Source organism: Heterodontus francisci, unplaced genomic scaffold, assembly GCF_036365525.1.
Source record: "Heterodontus francisci isolate sHetFra1 unplaced genomic scaffold, sHetFra1.hap1 HAP1_SCAFFOLD_101_1, whole genome shotgun sequence".
NCBI lineage: Eukaryota > Metazoa > Chordata > Chondrichthyes > Heterodontiformes > Heterodontidae > Heterodontus > Heterodontus francisci.
Genome location: NW_027141025.1, coordinates 4,651,000 through 4,669,363, shown reverse-complemented (window position 1 = coordinate 4,669,363; position 18,364 = coordinate 4,651,000). Strand labels below are relative to the sequence as shown.

At 45.1% G+C, this 18,364-nt stretch overlaps 1 protein-coding gene across 1 annotated transcript in view; it reads left to right on the top strand.

Moving 5' to 3' along the window:
- The first annotated feature begins 739 nt into the window (after positions 1 to 739).
- LOC137361864 (probable G-protein coupled receptor 139) overlaps positions 740 to 18,364 on the top strand; it is a 29,607-nt gene continuing 11,982 nt past the window's right edge. The window contains exon 1 of the mRNA XM_068026467.1: positions 740 to 920. Within this exon, the coding sequence (XP_067882568.1) occupies positions 740 to 920 (181 nt within the window). The remainder of the gene's footprint in view (positions 921 to 18,364) is intronic.

Genomic DNA, 18,364 nt, shown 5'->3' with positions numbered 1-18,364 from the left:
CATTTGGAGGTGTCATTATTTTGAAGAAAGACTGATGTTTTATGCTGTTTGTAAAGAGTTAAAAACCAACGAGATAGGAACTTATTTTTATGTGTTAGGGTGCTCCAGGCAGCCACATTCACTGCTACACTGGAGTATGTGACATGTAACACTACATCACCCTAAAGGCAGTTTTCCCAAGCAGTATGGAAGCTGAGTGATACAAACAAAGAGCTCCAGCAGTTCTAAAGACTAATGCCTGATGATTTCTAACTTATGAAACCCGAGGACATTGCACTACCTCTCCTTTTGTTAAACAGAGTGTAACATTTGTAAATCTCCAGTCCTCTGTCGCCAGTCCTATACACAGGGAGGATTGGAAGATTCTGGCCCGTTCCTCTGCTTTTTCCCACAATTCCTTCCATAGTCAGCCCTCATATATCCCTTTTGGGCCTGCTAAATGTTATACTTAATTGTGGCGCGAAACGTATTGGATTGAGAGGAGTTAACTGAACCTGTTTGTTCAGTGACCGTACTTAATGTCAGTCTATATGGACTCTAATTGTATCACTGGAGGGTTTCTCTCTTCTATGAATAAGGGACTCGTTTCAATGTGTGATCCCACACTTTCACCTCCAGTACTAAAAGCGATCAGCGGCTCCAGAGAGAGGGAGAGGATAGATCGGAATCTGAGAGCAATAGATTGCAATGATACAACAATGCGTGAATATCTGAAAAAATAAACTGGACAATTACAACAATGGGCCAGAATATGAGAACAGTAGATGGGAATGTTACAACAATGGACCGGAGTTTATCCTGGGATTTTGATCATCTTTCTGCGAATTATAATGGGCTACCATTAAAATGGCGGATCTATTTTGCACTTCTGATTATTCAATACATTTACTACCCTCTGCTCGCTATTGTTGGTGTACCTGGTAAGATGCTATATCCAGCTATTAATTCCATAGTCATGTTTAACTGCACTACTGTTCTTTTCATTTACCCCTCGCTCCTTGCTGATGTTGCTGCCCCTAGTAAGTCTCTCTTTCTAGCTATCAGATATGCAAACTATTTTTCATTGAAATACAGTTGTTGTAATTTACTTTCTCATCTTTGCTGCTGTTGCTGCCCCTGGTAAGTCTCTATTTCCAGACGTTAGATGTGCAAATGCGGTTTCACTGAAATAGTGCACTTGAAATTTTAGATTTCACCGATCTTTTTCACAAACTCTGTTCCCTATCCACGAACTGCATCTCCCTCCCTTGCCAATGACTGAACATGCAACAGACTGTCAAAAACCCCTGTGTTCTATTCAACCCGGAGCTGAGTTCCGACCCCTTATGCTCTCCATCACCAACGCTGCCAACTACCAACATCTCGAATAATGCCCAGCTCCACCTCTGTCTCAGCCCATCTGCTACATTAACCCCTCATCTGTGCCTTTGCTAACTCCGCACTTGACTAGCCCATTGCTATCCTGGCCATCATCCAAGTTACATAGCTTTCCAAACGTCAACTCATCCAAACTGCTTCTGCCTGTATCCTAAGGTTCACCAAGTCCCGATCACACATCATCCCTGTGCTCTCTGACCTACATTGGCTCCGGTCTGGCAGACCTTAATTTTAATATTATATTTCTTGTGTTTAAATCCCTCCATGGCCTCATCGCAACAATTAGTCCCTTTCCCTTGTTTATTTTTTCACATTCCTGCAAATCCGTTGCCTTCAAGACTTTTTCTAATTCGCCTTTTAGAATGAATTTATTTTCTTCTGTATCCTTCCCTGGCACCGATGCTACGGAAACCTGGATCCATAAAATATCTCTCTTGTACAGTTGTACACGTCCAGCGTGTCATGCACAGTTCCCCATGTTTTTCAGGACTCTAGTTCATGTCCACTGTACTCCCGTGTTAGTCACCCACAGTTGAACATGCGTTCAGTAGCACGAGAAACCCCCTCCAGTGTTATTTAAAAGTCCCAGGTATCCAACATGCAGGCTTTTGACTTATGCCTGCTATTGCACAGTTAGTGGAGGTGCTGTGGATGGTTTTCTTGAGGTTGTTTTGTGAGCTACTGCAGACATTCAGGGAGGCCATAGGATTTAGTGACCCTACTCCAGTCAAAGATTGAGGACTGTAATTGCAGTAGCTCTGGGTCTGCAACATTACCAATCATTTCATTAGAGGCTGCAGAGAAATTTAAAAGTTGCAAAAGGAGATGTTTTCCAGAGTTTCCAGGGCCGCTTTTTATACCTACACCTAACCAAGGAGCATTATGCGTGGTGCCTCCGATGCAACAAGAAACTGGTCATTTAGATTTATGCAACACAAAAGTAGGATATTCTGCCTGTTGTGGCCATTCTGGCTCTTTGAAAAACATTATCTAATTATTCACCTCACCTCCACTTTCCCCAGACTATGGCATTGATATGTTTTCTCTTTTCATTTTGATGTATTTGCTAAATTTCCTTTGGAAATATATATTTTTGGATCTACTAGCAGCATGTTTGCAGGCAGGAAATTCCAGATGCCAACAGCTCATTATGTAAGTGAATTTTCCTCATTTCCGCACTGGTTCTTTGGTAATTACCTGAAATCTATGTTTTCTTAATACTGAACTTTCTGACACGAGAAAACGTTTTGCCTTAATTACCCGATCAAAATCTTCTTGAACTTCTATATTAAATCTCCCCTTACCCTTCACTGCTCGCGAAACAACAATCCCAGCTTTTTCAATCTCTCCATGCAACTGTAGGTTCTGATCTCTGGTACTACCTCCACTTCTCCACTAAGTCCTTGAAATCCTTGCCAAAGTGTAATGCTCAGAAGTGGACCCAATGCTCGAGCTGGGAACTAACAAATGATGGATAAAAGAAATATTATGATTTTTGTTACTCTGTGCCTCTATTTGTAAAGCCGAGGAGGCTATGTTTTTGAAAGACTTCTCAACTTGTCCTGCAACTTTCAAAGTTCTGGGTACGGATAACTCAGGTCCCTTTAATCCTGCATCCGCATGAAAATTGAACTGTTCAGTTTAAATGCCGTTTCCTCACATGTCTTAAGAGCAGGTATCTCATCACATTTCAGTGTTAAATTGCATTTGCCAGGTGGCTGCGCATCTCACCAGTCAGTCTCTGTCTTCCTGAAATAGGTTACTGTCCTTCACACTGTTGATTAACATTTACCATTTTCGTGCCACATGAAAACTTCGATATTATTCACCTGTGTACAAATGCCCATGACATTAACATACATCAAAACAGCAGCGGTCCCAACCCCACTGCATACTTCACTCCAGTCTGAAAAACAAGCTTTCTCCACTGCTCTCTGCTATCTGTTGTTCAGCCAAAATCCGAGCCATGAAGCCATTGATCCTATAATCCCATGATTTCCAATTTTGGTAGCAAGAATTTTATGTGTTGCTTCATCAAACACTTTTAATAAGATCGCCCAGTTCCAACTCCTTAACAGTACTTGAAATTCCCTCTGCCACATTTGATCTGATGAAACCCTCCAGACTGGACTATTACAATGCACTCCTGGCTGCTCTCCCACATACTACCCTCAATAAACATGAAATCATCCAAAGCGCTGCTGGTCATGTTTTAAGCTGCACCATGTCCCGTTCACCTGGCACCACTGTGCTCGCTGACCAACGCTGGCTCCCAGTTAACAAAAGTCTTGATTTCAAAATTATTTTCCTTGTTTTCAAACCCCCTCATGGTCTCGCCTCTCTATATATCTGTCATATCCTCCAGCTCCACAACCATCTTCGATATGTGTGCTCATGCAGAACTGGCTCCTCATGCATCCCTAATTGTAATCGCTTCACCATTGGCGGATTTACCATAAGTTGTCTCAGCCCAAAACTCTGGAATTCCCTGCCCAAATCTCACCTCCCCTCTCCCGCGCTTTTCTCGTTTACCACACCCATTAAAGCGTACCGTTTTGTACATGATTTTGGCCAAATAGCTTAATATATCCTAATGTACATCATGACAGCTCAGTGTCTTACTTGGTTTTCTAATGCTGCTGTCACACACCTTGGCAAGTCTTCTTACAGTAATGGCGTGTTGCAAATACATATTGGTGTCCCTGTGTCCTCCCACGCCACTGCTCTGCTATTCCCTTTAGAATTCCATTAAGATCTTCCTCACTTTTCTCTCGACCTCCACACTTTACATCTTCTACAAATTTCGATATTGTGCTTTGTACCCCGAAGTCATTCATGTATATCATAAACAGCAGTGGTCATAGTACTGAACCCTGAGGAATACCACTGAATACCTCTCTCTAGTTCCAAAAACAGCTATTCACTAAAATGTTGGGAAAAGATCTCCTGAATTCTGTTACTGCCGTCATCAATATTGAGTGTAGTGCTGATTTATTAGCAACCAGTTACTAACTTGAATCACAATATTCTATCTTCAAGTCCCAATCTCGGGTTTGAGCACAAAATGACAGTGTAATACTGAGGGAGAGCTGCACTGTTGGACGTGCCAGCTTTCAGAAGAGACACTACCCAAGGCTTGTTTAGGTGGTTACAAACGAATTCGTGGCACTATTTCAAATAAGAGCTTGGAAGCCATTCCTGGTCTCCTGGTCAATATGTGTCCCTCAGTGAACATCAGAAAAACAGGTATTTAGGCAGTTTCTAGCAGTTTGCTGTCTGCATACTGGGCGCTGCGTTTCCCAGATGAGAACAGTGACTGAACTTCAAAAATGCTGCATTGTCAGTATAACGCTTTGAGATGTCCGGTGGTCGTCAAAGGCGCTATTTCAATGCAAAGCCTCCCTTTCTTACTCATGTTTAATGCAATCCGATAAATCCATGTTTTATCAAGTTCTGGATCAATTGCTGATTCCAGCTGAAATCGATGCTTCCTTTTAGTCTATTTGCCAGTCCAATCAGAATGATTTAATGTAAACGGAAGCTCGAGGGACAGCACCTCATCTTCCTTTTAGGCATTCGACAGTCCTCACGACTCAATATTAAGTTCAACAACTATGTTTTTATTCGATCATGTGCTGGTGGCGTCGTTGGCCAGGCCAGCATGTATTGCCCATCACTAATGGCCCTTGAGAAGATGGTGGTGAGCGGCCTTCTTGAACCACTGCAGTCCGCATCAGGTAGGTACATCCACATTGCTGTTAGAAAGGGACTTCCAGGATTATAACAAAGCGACAATGAAGGAACGTTGATATAGTTACAATGCACGATGGTGTGTGGCCTGGAGAGGAAGCTGCAGGTGGTGGCATTCCCATGTTCACGGGTTTGGAAGGTGCTGCCGAAGGCGCCTCTTCTATTTGGTGCACTCTGCTGCCACGGTGCCTTGGTGGTGGAGGAAGTGAGTGTTGAAAGTGGCGGATTGGGTGCCACTCTGGATGATATCGAGCTTCCTGAGTGTTGTTGGAGATGCACCCTTCCAGGCAAAAGGAGAGTATTCCATCACACATCCGACTTGAGCCTTCTAGATGGTGTACAGGCATTGAGAAGACAGTTGGTGAGGTGCTCACCACAGAATTACCAGCCTGGGTGAGGTCCTCGAGGACTGGAGAATAGCCAATGTTGTTCCTTTATTTACGAAGGGTAGCAAGGATAATCCAGGTAATTATAGGCCGGTGAGCCTTACGTCAGTGGTCGGGAAATTATTAGAGAGTTTCTTCGGGACAGGATTTGCTCTCATTTGGAAACAAACTAACGTATTCGCTAGAGACAGCATGGTTTTGTGAAGGGGAGGTCATGTCTCACTAATTTGATTGAGTTTTTTGAGGAAATGACAAAGATGATTGATGAAGGAAGGGCAGTGGATGTTATCTATATGGACTTCAGTAAAGCCTTTGACAAGGTCCCTCATGGCAGACTGGTACAAAAGGTGAAGTCACTCAGGGTCAGACGGGAGCTGGCAAGATGGATGCAGAACTGGCTCAGTCATAGAAGACAGAGTGCAGAAGTGTAATGGTGCTTTTTTGAATGGAGGGATGTGACTAGTGGTGTTCCAAAGGGATCAGTGCTGGGACCTTTGCTGTTTGCAGTATATATAAATGATTTGTAGGAAAATGTAGCTTGTCTGATTAGTAAGGTTGCGGACGACAGAAAGGTTAGTGGAGTTACGGATCGTGTTGAGAATTGTCAGAAGATACAGCAAAATATAGATCGGTTGGAGACTTGGGTGGGGAAATAACAGATGGAGTTTAATCTGGAAAAATGTGAGGTAATGCATTTTGGAAGGTCTAATGCAGGTGGGAAGTGTACAGTAAATGGCAGAACCCTCAGAAGTATTGAGAGGCAGTGAACCTGGGCATACAGGTCTACAGGTCACTGAAAGTGGAAACGCAGGTGGACAAGGTAGTCAAGCAGGGATACTGCATGCTTGCCTTCATGAGTCGGGGCTTAGAGGGTAAAAGGGGGGGGGTGGCATTGTTAATCAAGGAAAGTATTACAGCGGCAGAAAGGACGTTTGAGGACTCGTCTACTGAGGTAGTATGGGCCGAGGTTAGAAACAGGAGAGGAGAGGTCACCCTGTTGGGAGTTTTCTATAGACCTCCGAATAGTTCCAGAGATGTAGAGGAAAGGATAGCGAAGATGATTCTCGACAGGAGCGAGAGTAACAGGGTAGTGGTTATGGGGGACTTTAACTTTCCAAATATTGACTGGAAATACTATAGTTCGAGTACTTTAGATGGGTCTGTTTTTGTCCAGTGTGTGCAGGAGGGTTTTCTGACACAGTATGTGGACAGGCCAACCAGGGGCGATGCCACATTGGATTTGGTACTGGGTAATGAACCCGGCCAGGTGTTCGATTTAGATGTAGGTGAGCACTTTGGCGATAGTGATGACAATTCGGTTAGGTTTACCTTAGCGATGGGCAGGGACAGGTATATACCGCAGGGCAAGAATTATAGCTGGGGGAAAGGAAATTATGACGCGATTAGGCAAGATTTAGGATGTGTAGGATGGGGAAGGAAACTGCAGGGGATGGGCACAAACGAAATGTGGAGCTTATTCAAGGAGCAGCTAATGCGTGTCCTTGATAAGTATGTACCTGTCAGGCAGGGCGGAAGTTGTCGAGCGAGGGAGCCGTGGTTTACTCAAGAAGTTACTCAAGAAGTGATCACAATTCTGTAGCATTCACTGTGGTAATGGAGAGGGATAGGTATGTGCAACAGGGCAAGGTTTACAATTGGGGGAAGGGTAGATATGATGCTGTCAGGCAGGAACTGAGGAGCATAAGTTGGGAGCATATGCTGGCAGGGAAGGGCACGGTCGAAATGTGGAACTTTTTCAAGGAGCAGATAGTAGGGGCCATTGATAAGCATGTCCCTGTCAGACAGGGAAGGGATGGTCATGTGAGGGAACCGTGGTTGACAAGAGAGGTTGAGAGTCTTGTTAGGAAGAAGAAGGATGCGTATATAAGGTTGAGGAAAAAGGGCACAGGCATAGCTCTGGAGGGATACAAGATGGCCAGGAAGGATCTGAAGAAAGGGATTAGGAGAGCTAAGAGAGGGCATGAAAAATGCTTGGCGGGTAGGATAAAAGAAAACCCCAAGGCCTTTTACGCGTATGTCAGAAATATGAGGATGACTAGGGGGACCGTAGGTCCGGTCAAGGACAATAGCGGGAGACTGTGTGTTGAGCCGGAAGAGATAAGTGAGGTTTTGACTGAGTACTTCTCTTCGGTATTTACGAATGAGAAGGGGTGTATTACTGAAGAGGACGGTGTGAAACAGACTGGTAAGCTCGAGGAAGTGCTCGTTAGGAGGGAAGATGTGTTGGGGTTTTTGAATAACTTGAAGATAGACAAGTCTCCCGGGCCTGACGGGGTATATCCAAGGATGTTATGGGAAGCAAGGGATGAAATTGCAGAGCCGCTGGCAATGATCTTTTCATCTTCTCTGTTGACGGGGGTGGTACCAGGTGATTGGAGGGTGGCAAATGTTGTGCCCCTGTTCAAGAAAGGGAATAGGAACAACCCTGGGAATTACAGGCCAGTTAGTCTTACTTCGGTGGTAGGCAAGTTGATGGAAAAGGTGCTGAGGGATAGGATTTCTGAGCATCTGGAAAGACACTGCTTGATTCGGGACAGTCAGCACGGTTTTGTGAGGGGTAGGTCTTGCCTCACAAGCCTGATTGAATTCTTTGAGCAGGTGACCAAGCAAGTGGATGAGGGTAAACCAGTGGATGTGGTGTACATGGATTTTAGTAAGGCATTTGATAAGGTCCCCCATGGTAGACTTATGGAGAAAGTCAGGAGGCATGGGATAGTGGGGAATGTGGCCAGTTGTATTAAGAATTGGCTAACTGATAGAAGGCAGAGAGTGGTCTTAGATGGTAAATACTCAGCCTGGAGCCCAGTTACCAGTGGCGTGCCACAGGGATCAGTTCTGGGTCCTCTCCTGTTTGTGATTTTTATTAACGACTTGGATGAGGAAGTCGAAGGGTGGGTCAGTAAATTTGCAGATGATACAAAGGTTGGTGGAGTTGTGGATACCGAGGAGGGCTATTGTCGTCTGCAAAGGGACTTGGATAGGTTGCAGTGCTGGGCTGAAAAGTGGCAGATGGAGTTTAACCCTGAAAAGTGTGAGGTCGTCCATTTTGGAAGGACAAACACGAATGCAAAATACTGGGTTAACGGTAGGGTTCTTGGGCATGTGGAGGAGCAGAGAGACCTTGGGGTCTATGTGCATAGATCGTTGAAAGTTGCAACTCAAGTGGATAGGGCTGTGAAGAAGGCATATGGGGTGTTAGCGTTCATTAGCAGAGGGATTGAATTTAACAGCCGTGAGGTGATGATGCAGCTGTACAGGACCTTGGTAAGGCCTCATTTGGAGTACTGTGTGCAGTTCTGGTCGCCTCATTTTAGGAAGGATGTGGAAGCCTTGGAGAGGGTGCAGAGGAGATTTACCAGGATGTTGCCTGGAATGGAGAATAAGTCTTACGAGGAAAGGCTGAACATTCTAGGCCTCTTCTCATTAGAACGGAGAAGGATGAGGGGTGACATGATAGAGGTTTATAAGATGATCAGGGGAATAGATAGGGTAGACAGTCAGAAACGTTTTCCCCGGGTGGAGTAAAGCGTTACGAGGGGTCATAAATTTAAGGTGAAGGGTGGGAGATATAAGGGGGATGTCAGGGGAAGGTTCTTTACCCAGAGAGTGGTCGGGGCATGGAATGCCTTGCCTGGGGAAGTTGTTGAGTCAGAAACTTTAGGGACTTTCAAACGGCTTTTAGATAGGTATATGGATAAAGGAGAATGATGGGGTATAGATTAAATTGTCCTTGACAGAGGACAAAGGATCGGCACAACATCGTGGGCCGAAGGGCCTGTTCTGTGCTGTATTTTTCTATGTTCTATGTTCTAAGTTGAAGCGCTTGTCAAGAGGAAGAGGGCGGCTTATGTTAGGATGAGACGTGAAGGCTCAGTTAGGGCGCTTGAGAGTTACAAGCTAGCCAGGAAGGATCTAAAGGGAGGGCTAAGAAGAGCAAGGAGAGGACACGAGAAGTCATTGGCGGATAGGATCAAAGAAAACCCTAAGGCTTTCTATAGGTATATCAGGAATAAACGAATGATAAGAGTTAGAACAGGGCCAATCAAGGATAGTAGTGGAAAGTTGTGTGCGGAATCAGAGGAGATAGGGGAAGCGTTAAATGAATATTTTTCGTCAGTATTTACAGTAGAGAAAGAAAATGTTGTCGAGGAGAATACTGAGATACAGACTACTAGGCTAGATGGGATTGAGGTTCACAAGGAGGAGGTGTTAGCAATTTTGGAAAGAGTGAAAATAGATAAGTCCCCTGGGCCAGACGGGATTTATCCTAGGATTCTCTGGGAAGCCAGGGAGGAGATTGCAGAGCCGTTGTTGTTGATCTTTAAGTCGTCATTGTCGACAGGAGTAGTCCGGAGGACTGGAGGATAGCAAATGTTGTCCCCTTGTTCAAGAAGGGGAGTAGAGACAGCCCTGGTAATTATAGACCTGTGAGCCTTACTTCGGTTGTGGGTAAAATGTTGGAAAAGGTTATAAGAGACAGGATTTATAATCATCTTGAAAAGAATAAGTTCATTTGCGATAGTCAGCACGGTTTTGTGAAAGGTAGGTCGTGCCTCACAAACCTTATTGAGTTTTTCGAGAAGGTGACCAAACAGGTGGATGAGGGTAAAGCCGTGGATGTGGTGTATATGGATTTCAGTAAGGCGTTTGATAAGGTTCCCCACGGTAGGCTATTGCAGAAAATACGGAAGTATGGGGTTGAAGGTGATTTAGAGCTTTGGATCAGAAATTGGCTAGCTGAAAGAAGACAGAGGGTGGTGGTTGATGGCAAATGTTCATCCTGGAGTTTAGTTACTAGTGGTGTACCGCAAGGTTCTGTTTTGGGGCCACTGCTGTTTGTCATTTTTATAAACGACCTGGATGAGGGTGTAGAAGGGTGGGTTAGTAAATTTGCGGATGACACGAAGGTCGGTGGAGTTGTGGATGGTGTCGAAGGGTGTTGTAGGGTACAGAGGGACATAGATAGGCTGCAGAGCTGGGCTGAGAGATGGCAAATGGAGTTTAATGCGGAGAAGTGTGAGGTGATTCACTTTGGAAGGAGTAACAGCAATGCAGAGTACTGGGCTAATGGGAAGATTCTTGGTAGTGTAGATGAGCAGAGAGATCTTGGTATCCAGGTACATAAATCCCTGAAAGTTGCGACCCAGGTTAATAGGGCTGTTAAGAAGGCATATAGTGTGTTAGCCTTTATTAGTAGGGGGATCGAGTTTCAGAGCCACGGGGTCATGATGCAGCTGTACAAAACTCTGGTGAGGCCGCACCTGGAGTATTGCGTGCAGTTCTGGTCACCGCATTATAGGAAGGATGTCGAAGCTTTGGAAAGGGTGCAGAGGAGATTTACTAGGATGTTGCCTGGTATGGAAGGAAGGTCTTACGAGGAAAGGCTGAGGGACTTGGGGTTGTTTTCGTTAGAGAGAAGGAGGAGGAGAGGTGACTTAATAGAGACATACAAGATAATCAGAGGGTTAGATAGGGTGGATAGTGAGAGTCTTTTTCCTCGGATGAGGATGGCAAACACGAGGGGACATAGCTTTAAGTTGAGGGGTGAAAGATATAGGACAGATGTCAGAGGTAGTTTCTTTACGCAGAGAGTAGTCGGGGCGTGGAACGCCCTGCCTGCAACAGTAGTAGACTCGCCAACTTTAAGGGCATTTAAGTGGTCATTGGATAGACATATGGATGTAAATGGAATAGTGTAGGTCAGATGATCGGCGCAACATCGAGGGCCGAAGGGCCTGTACTGCGCTGTAATATTCTAATTCTAAAAAAAAAAATTCTAAAAGTATAAGAATTGGCAAGTCATGCTGCAGCTGTACAGAACTTTAATTCGACCTCACTTAGAATATTGCGTGTATTTCTGGTCGCCACACTACCAGAAGGACGTGGAGGCTTTGGAGAGGGTACAGAAGAGGTTTACCAGGAAGTTGCCTGATCTGGAGGGCATTAGCTATGAGGAGAGTTTGGATAAACTCGGATTGTTTTCACTGGAACGACGGAGGTGGAGGGGCGACATGATAGAGGTTTACAAAGTTATTAGCGGTATGGACAGAGTGGATAGTCAGAAGCTTTTTCCCAGGGTGGAAGAGTCAGTTACTAGGGGATTTAGGTTTAAGGTGATAGGGGCAAAGTTTGGAGAGGATGTGCGAGGCAAGTTCTTTACACTGAAGGTGGTGACTGCTTGGAATTTGCTGCTGGGGGAGGTGGTGGAAGCAGGTACGATAGCAACATTTAAGAGGCATCTTGACAAATTCATGAATAGGAAGGGAATAGAGGGATACGGTTCCCGGAAGTGCAGAAAGTTTTAGTTTAGGCAGGCATGAAGATCGGCGCAGACTTGGAGGGCCGAATGGCCTGTTCCTGTGCTGTACATTGTTTGTTCTTTGTTCTTTGTTCACTGACCTGCATTTGTGGATGAAGCATTTATCTGTCTGGTCGAGTTCAGTTTCTGTTCAATGGTGACAACCAGGATGTTGATGGTGGGGGATTCAGCGATGGCAATGCCATTGAATGACAAGGGGAGATGGTTAGATTCTCTCTTGTTTGAGATGGTCATTGCCTGGCACTTGTGTGGCGCGAATGTTACTTGCCACTTATGTGCCCAAGCTGGACGTTTTTCAAGACTTGTTGTATGTGGCCATGGGTTGCTTCAGTATCTGAGGAGTCGCAAATGGTGTTGAACATTGTGCAATCATCAGTGAACATTCCCACTTCTGACATTATGCTGGAGGAAAGTTGGTTAATGAAGCAACTGAGATCATTAGCCCAGGACACTACTCTGAGCAACTCCTGCAGTGATGCCCTGGGACTGAGAAGATTGACCTCCAACAACCACAACCATCATTCTTTGTGCTATGTACAACTCGAAGCAATGGAAAGTTTCCCCCCTGATTTCCACTGGCTTCAGTTTTGCTAGTGCTCCTTGATGCCATACTCTGTCAAATGTTGGCTTTATGTCATGGTCAGTCACTCTCACCTCACTCCTGGAGTTCAGCTCTTTAGTCCATCTTTTTATCAAGGGTTAAATGAGGTCAGGAGCTGCATGGCCCTGGCAGAAGCCAAATTGAGCATCAGTGAGCAGTTTACGGCTGATCAAGTGCTGCTTTGTAGCATTGTCAACGACCTATGCCATTCCATTGCTGATAATCAGGAGTTGACTGATCGGGCGGTAATTCGCTGGGTTGGATTTATCCTGCGTTTTATGTACAGGACATACTTTTTTATTTGTTTTATGTGATGTGGGCGTCAATGACCAGGCGGCATTTACTGCCCATGCCTAATAGCCCATGAGAAGGTGGTGGTGAGCTGTCTGCTTGAACCGCTGCAGTCCATATAGGGTAGGAACACCCACAGTGCCATTTGGAAGGGTGTTCCAGGCTTTTGACCCAGCAACCATGAAGGAATAGTGATATAGTTCCAAGTCAGGATGGTGTGTGCCTTGGAGGGGAACCTGAAGGTGGTGCTGTTCCCACGAATCTGATGCTCGTGTCCTTCTAGGTGGACTGTGTGGACGGTGGTGCCTGATTAGCCTTGGTGCATTGCTGCAGTGCATCTTGCAGATTGTACACACTGCTGCAACTGTGCGTCGGTAGTGGAGGGAGGGAATGTTTGTTGACGGGGTGCTAACCAAGCGGGCTGCTTTGTCCCGGATTTTGTCGAGCATCCGGAGTGTTGCTCGAGCTGCATCCATCCAAGCAAGTGGAGAGTATTCCATCACACTCCTGACTTATGCCTTGATGGACATGCTTTGGGGAGTCAGGATGTGAGTTACTCCCCACAGGATTTCTGGCCTCTGACCTGCTGTTGTACCCACGGTATTCATATGGCTACTCCAGTTCAGTTTCTGGTCAATGGTAACCGCCATGCTTTTGAAAGTGGGGGCTTCAGCGATCGTTGACCAAAAACTGAACTGGAGTAGCCATATAAGTACCGTGGCTACAATAGCAAGTCAGAGGCCAGGAATCCCGTCGTGAGTAATTCACGTCCTGACTCCACAAATCCTGTCAACCATCCACAAGGCACAAGTCAGGAGTGTGATGGAATACTCTTGACCTGCTTGGATGGATGCAGTTCCAGCAACACTCCGGAAGCTCGACCTGGTATTTTACACTGATGTGCTGCGCTACCCCATCATTGAGGTTCGGGAAATTTATGAATCTACTTCCTCCAGTTATTTATTGAAATATCCACCACCATTCATGACTGCAGAGCTTCGATCTGAATCGTTGGTTGTGGGATCACTTAGCTCTGTCTCGCCCATGCTGATTATGCTGCTTTGGCATGCAAGTAGTCCTGTGTTGTAGCTTCAGCAGGTTGGCACCTCATTTTGAGGTATGCTTGGTGCTGCACCTGGCATGTCCTGTTGCACTCTTCATTGAACCAGGGTTGATACCCTGGCTTGATGGTAACAGTAGAGTGGGGAATATGCCGGGACATGAGGTTAGAGAGTGTGCTTGAGTACAATTTTGATGCTGATAACGATCCACAGTGCCTTATGGATGCCAGTTTTGCATTGCTAAATTTGTTCGAAAGACATCCCACTTCACACGGTGATAATGCCACACAACACGATGGACGGTATTTTCAATGTGAAGGTGGGACTCCGTTTCCACAAGGGCTCTGCGGTGGTCACTCCTACCAATAGACAGATGCATCTGCGGCAAGCAGATTGGTGAGGATGATGTCAAGTATATTTCCCCCTCGTGTTGGTTCCTTCTCCGCTTGCCGCAGAACCAGTCCAGCAGCTATGACCTGTAGGACTCGACCAGGCGTGGTGCTACCGAGCTACCGGGCATTGAAGTCCTCCACCTAGAGTGCGTTCTTCACCCTTGCCACCCTCAGTGCTACCTCATCGTGGTGTTCAACATGGAGGATTACTGATTCATAAGTTGAGAACGAGGGTGGGGAGCGGGTGCAGTAGGTGGAAATCAGCAGGAGGTTCCTTGACTATGTCATGAGACTTCATGGACTCAGGAGTCGATGTGGAGGACTCCCAGTGCAACTCCCTCCCACAGGCCCACCACCTCTTTTGGGTCTGCCCTGCCATGAATGGCGATAATCGTGTCTGGGACAAGGTCCGTTAGGAATTATGCAGAAAGTATGAGTTTGTCAGGCTGTTGTTTGACCAGTCTGTGGCACAGCTCCCCCACTGTGACAGAATCACAGATTCTGTGACAGAATCTCCCAGACGTTAGTAAGGATCAACAAGGCTGGATTTGCTGTCGTCATTTCCAGTGCCTAGGTCGATGCCAGCAGGTCCGTATTTTTAGTGTTTTTATTGCTTTCATGGGATATAGACATCGCTGCCCAGGCCAGCATTTATTGCCTCTCCCTAATTGCCCAGGTGGTGAGCTGCCTTCTTGAAACGCTGCAGTCCATGTGGTGTAGGTAGACCCGCAGTGCTATCAAGAATGGCGTTCTGGGATTTTGCCGCAGTGACAGCGAAGGAAAGGTCATATAGATGAAGTCAGAATAGTGTGTGGTTTAGAGGGGAAATTGCAGCTAGGGCTATTGGCGTGCATCTGCTGCCCTTGTACTTTCAAGTGGAAGAGGTCACATGTTTGGAAAGTATGGGCTGATTAGCCTTGGTGCATTGCATCTTGTCGATGGTACACACTGTTGCCACTGTACATCGCTGGTGGAGGGAGTGAATGTTCGTGGAAGAGGTGTAACTGAGTGGTTTGCTCGACAATTTTCAGAGTCAACCACATTGATGTGGGTCTGTAGTCAAATGTAGGCCAGATCAGGTAAGAACTGTGGATTTCCTTCACGCAAAGGCAATTGTGAACCAGACTGCTTTTTTGTGACCTTTAACAATGGTTTCATGACCATCATTAAATTAGCTTTTTAGTCCCATATTTTTTTATTCATGGATGTAAAATTTCATCTTCTGCCATGGTGGTATTCGAACCCATCTCCACAGGAGAATACTCGGGGCCTCTGGGTTATTAATCAAACGACAATACCACTACAGCAACACCTCCTCTCAACTTGGGCAGTTTTCTACATTGCTGGGTTGCAGCTGTACTGGAACAGCTTGGCTCAGGGCACAGCTTATTTTGGTCCATAAACAGGGTTGGTCGGGTGAGGCAGTGATTTACTTGTATTCTTTTTAATTTACTATACTGCATTCGCTGCTCATAGTTGGGTCTCCTCTACATTGGGAGACAAACACAGATTGGGTAACCACTTTACAGAATACCTCCGCTCGGTCCACAAGCATGATCCTGAGCTTCCGGTAGCTTCCCGTTTTAATGCTCCATCTTGTTCCCATAGCCACATGTATGTCCTTGGCCTGATGCAGTGTTCCAATGAACATTCGCTCAAGCTCGAGGAACAATGCCTTATTGTTTCATTAGGCAATCCACAGTCTACTGGACTCAATATTGAGTTCAATAATTTCAGACCATGAGCCCAATTATTTTTGATTATTTATTACTTTTATTTAATTTATCTATATAAATATATATGCTTCTTTCACGTTATTAATTTCTTAAGCGTGTGCCAGTCTCTAAATTACTTTTCATGTTTTTGCCTTCGTGCACAGCTATTCAATATTCTGCCTTTGCATTCTCTCTGGACTCATGCTTTCTCTTTTACTGCAACTATTTAGCACTCAATTTGCATTCTGTTGCATGGCATCTGCCATTTTATCTCTCCTCACTCTGTCCCATCACAGTGCTTCCTTCTTGCTCTACTTCCCCCGTTCCCCATCTCACTTGTTCATTTTGCCAGTTCTGATGAAGGATCGCAGACCTGAAGCTTTAAATCTGTTTCTCCCTCCACAGATTCTGCCAGACCTGCTAAATATTCCTGGTACTTCCTGTTCTCATTTTAATGTTCCAACTTCTGAAGTACTTTGCTCTTATCCCATAACCTTTGCAGTACCCAGTGCCTTCAGCCGTTTCTTTAAACCACGTGGAGAAAATCGGATTTCGACCTTGACTGCCATTTTGTTTTGCATTCTGCTGGGCTTTAACTTGTTTTTCATGTTTTTCCTTCCATACAGAGCTGTTCATTATTCTGCCATTAACACTCATGTTGGACTCATGCCTAGATCTTTTACTATTACCAATCCCTTTGCCTGCTGTTGCAGGATATTTCTTTCATTTCATCTTTCCTTCCCTATACTCTATCAAAGACGTCCCTTTTGCTCTTCTTTCCCCCTTCCCCCACCACCAATTACTCAAAGTTGATAACATTTATAACCGTTTCCAGTTCTGATGACGTCGCAGAACTGAAACGTTAACTCAATTCCTTTCTCCACAGATGTTGCCAGACCCACTATGTAGCTCCAGCACTATAAAAAAGTATTTAATTCAAACCCTTTTTTCATCGGGAAATTCCTGCCACAAATTATATGCAGCACTGAATCTGGTAACCAATGAACAAATGTCACCCCAACTTCTTCAAACGCATCTTTTTACTCATTACCTGGTGTACAATTTCTCTGACAATATCTGTTTGCAGTTAACTTAGCAATTACAGAGATTACTTGCTTCAGTGATTTTCAAGTGGACTCATTTCCAATCATTGTTCTGAAATAACTGAATTCCGTGCTGCCTGTCACAGGTGAAGGAATCTCTCAGTCTTTCCAATAACTGACTTTCTATACAAAGCAAAGTGCTTCAGAACCTGGAAATCTGTTATAAAATCATAACATTCTGGAAATTTTCAGCAGGTCTGGAAGTAGCTGTGGAGAGAGAAAACATAACTAATATTTCTGTTCCGTGACCCCACCCCCCGTCAGAACTGGGAGTGCCTAGAGAGGGAACAGATTGTAAACCAGGCAGGGAAAGGAAAGAGAGAAGGAAAGTATAAGCGGAAAATTCTGTAATAGGGTGGAAAACAGGAGAGATTAAATGACAAAACGGATGATGCTATAATGTAAATTGGCAATGGGACAAGTAAAGAAACAAAGAATGGCTGTAGAGGATGTGTACATGGGAAAATGCCGATTCACCAGCAACAGCCGCCGTCCAATAATGAGATCAGATTTTATGATCTGAATTGTTTTTAACTTAATGTTGATGATTTTATCTTTCCCATTCCCTGCCTGGAGGAAAAACTATTACATCTCAAAGCACTGCCAGTTCTGGCGATGTATCACTGACCTAAAACATTAACTGTTTCGCTCTCCACAGACGCTGCCGGACCGACTGAGTATTTCCAGCATTTTCTGTTTCTACTTAACTTTCTATCATATCCTTCCCTCCGTTACTGTAACTGGTTGTATTGGTATATAACTGAGGTATAGTGAATGGCGATGGCTTTGGATATTTTACTGTCTAGGCCCCTTTGAAAATTAATCCAATTATCACTGAATGAGGACAAGTATGTTAGTCCAATTTATGTCTATTGGATAGTTTCTGAGATGTAAGCTAATATATCCTAACAGAAGTATTGATGAAAAACATAAAACCTGTAAAAATAAAACACATTACTATCTGTCTGCACTTTTCTGATTGGATAGTGGCTTGATTTGCTATGAAGTGTCTGCTACACAAGCCTCGATTACATGGCTCCGGACTTCAGCTCTCACAACTGCCTTGCCTGGATTACCTGGCTCTGACTCTCACTGATCCCTCATCTCAGTTACCTTGCTCTAGCTTTCACTGCTGCCTTGCCTCAGGTACCTGGTTCTAGCTCTGACTGTTCTTTGCCTCGGTTACTGGGCTCCGGATACCAGCGATCACGGCTCACGCCCGTGAGTTCGTTGTTCCTGGTCCCTGTTACTGCGATTCAGCTCTTTCTTGGCTCGGACCTTGGTACTACGCTCCAGCTCTCACAGCTCTCCGGCCTCAATTACTGGGCTCTGGCTCTCACATTCCCCC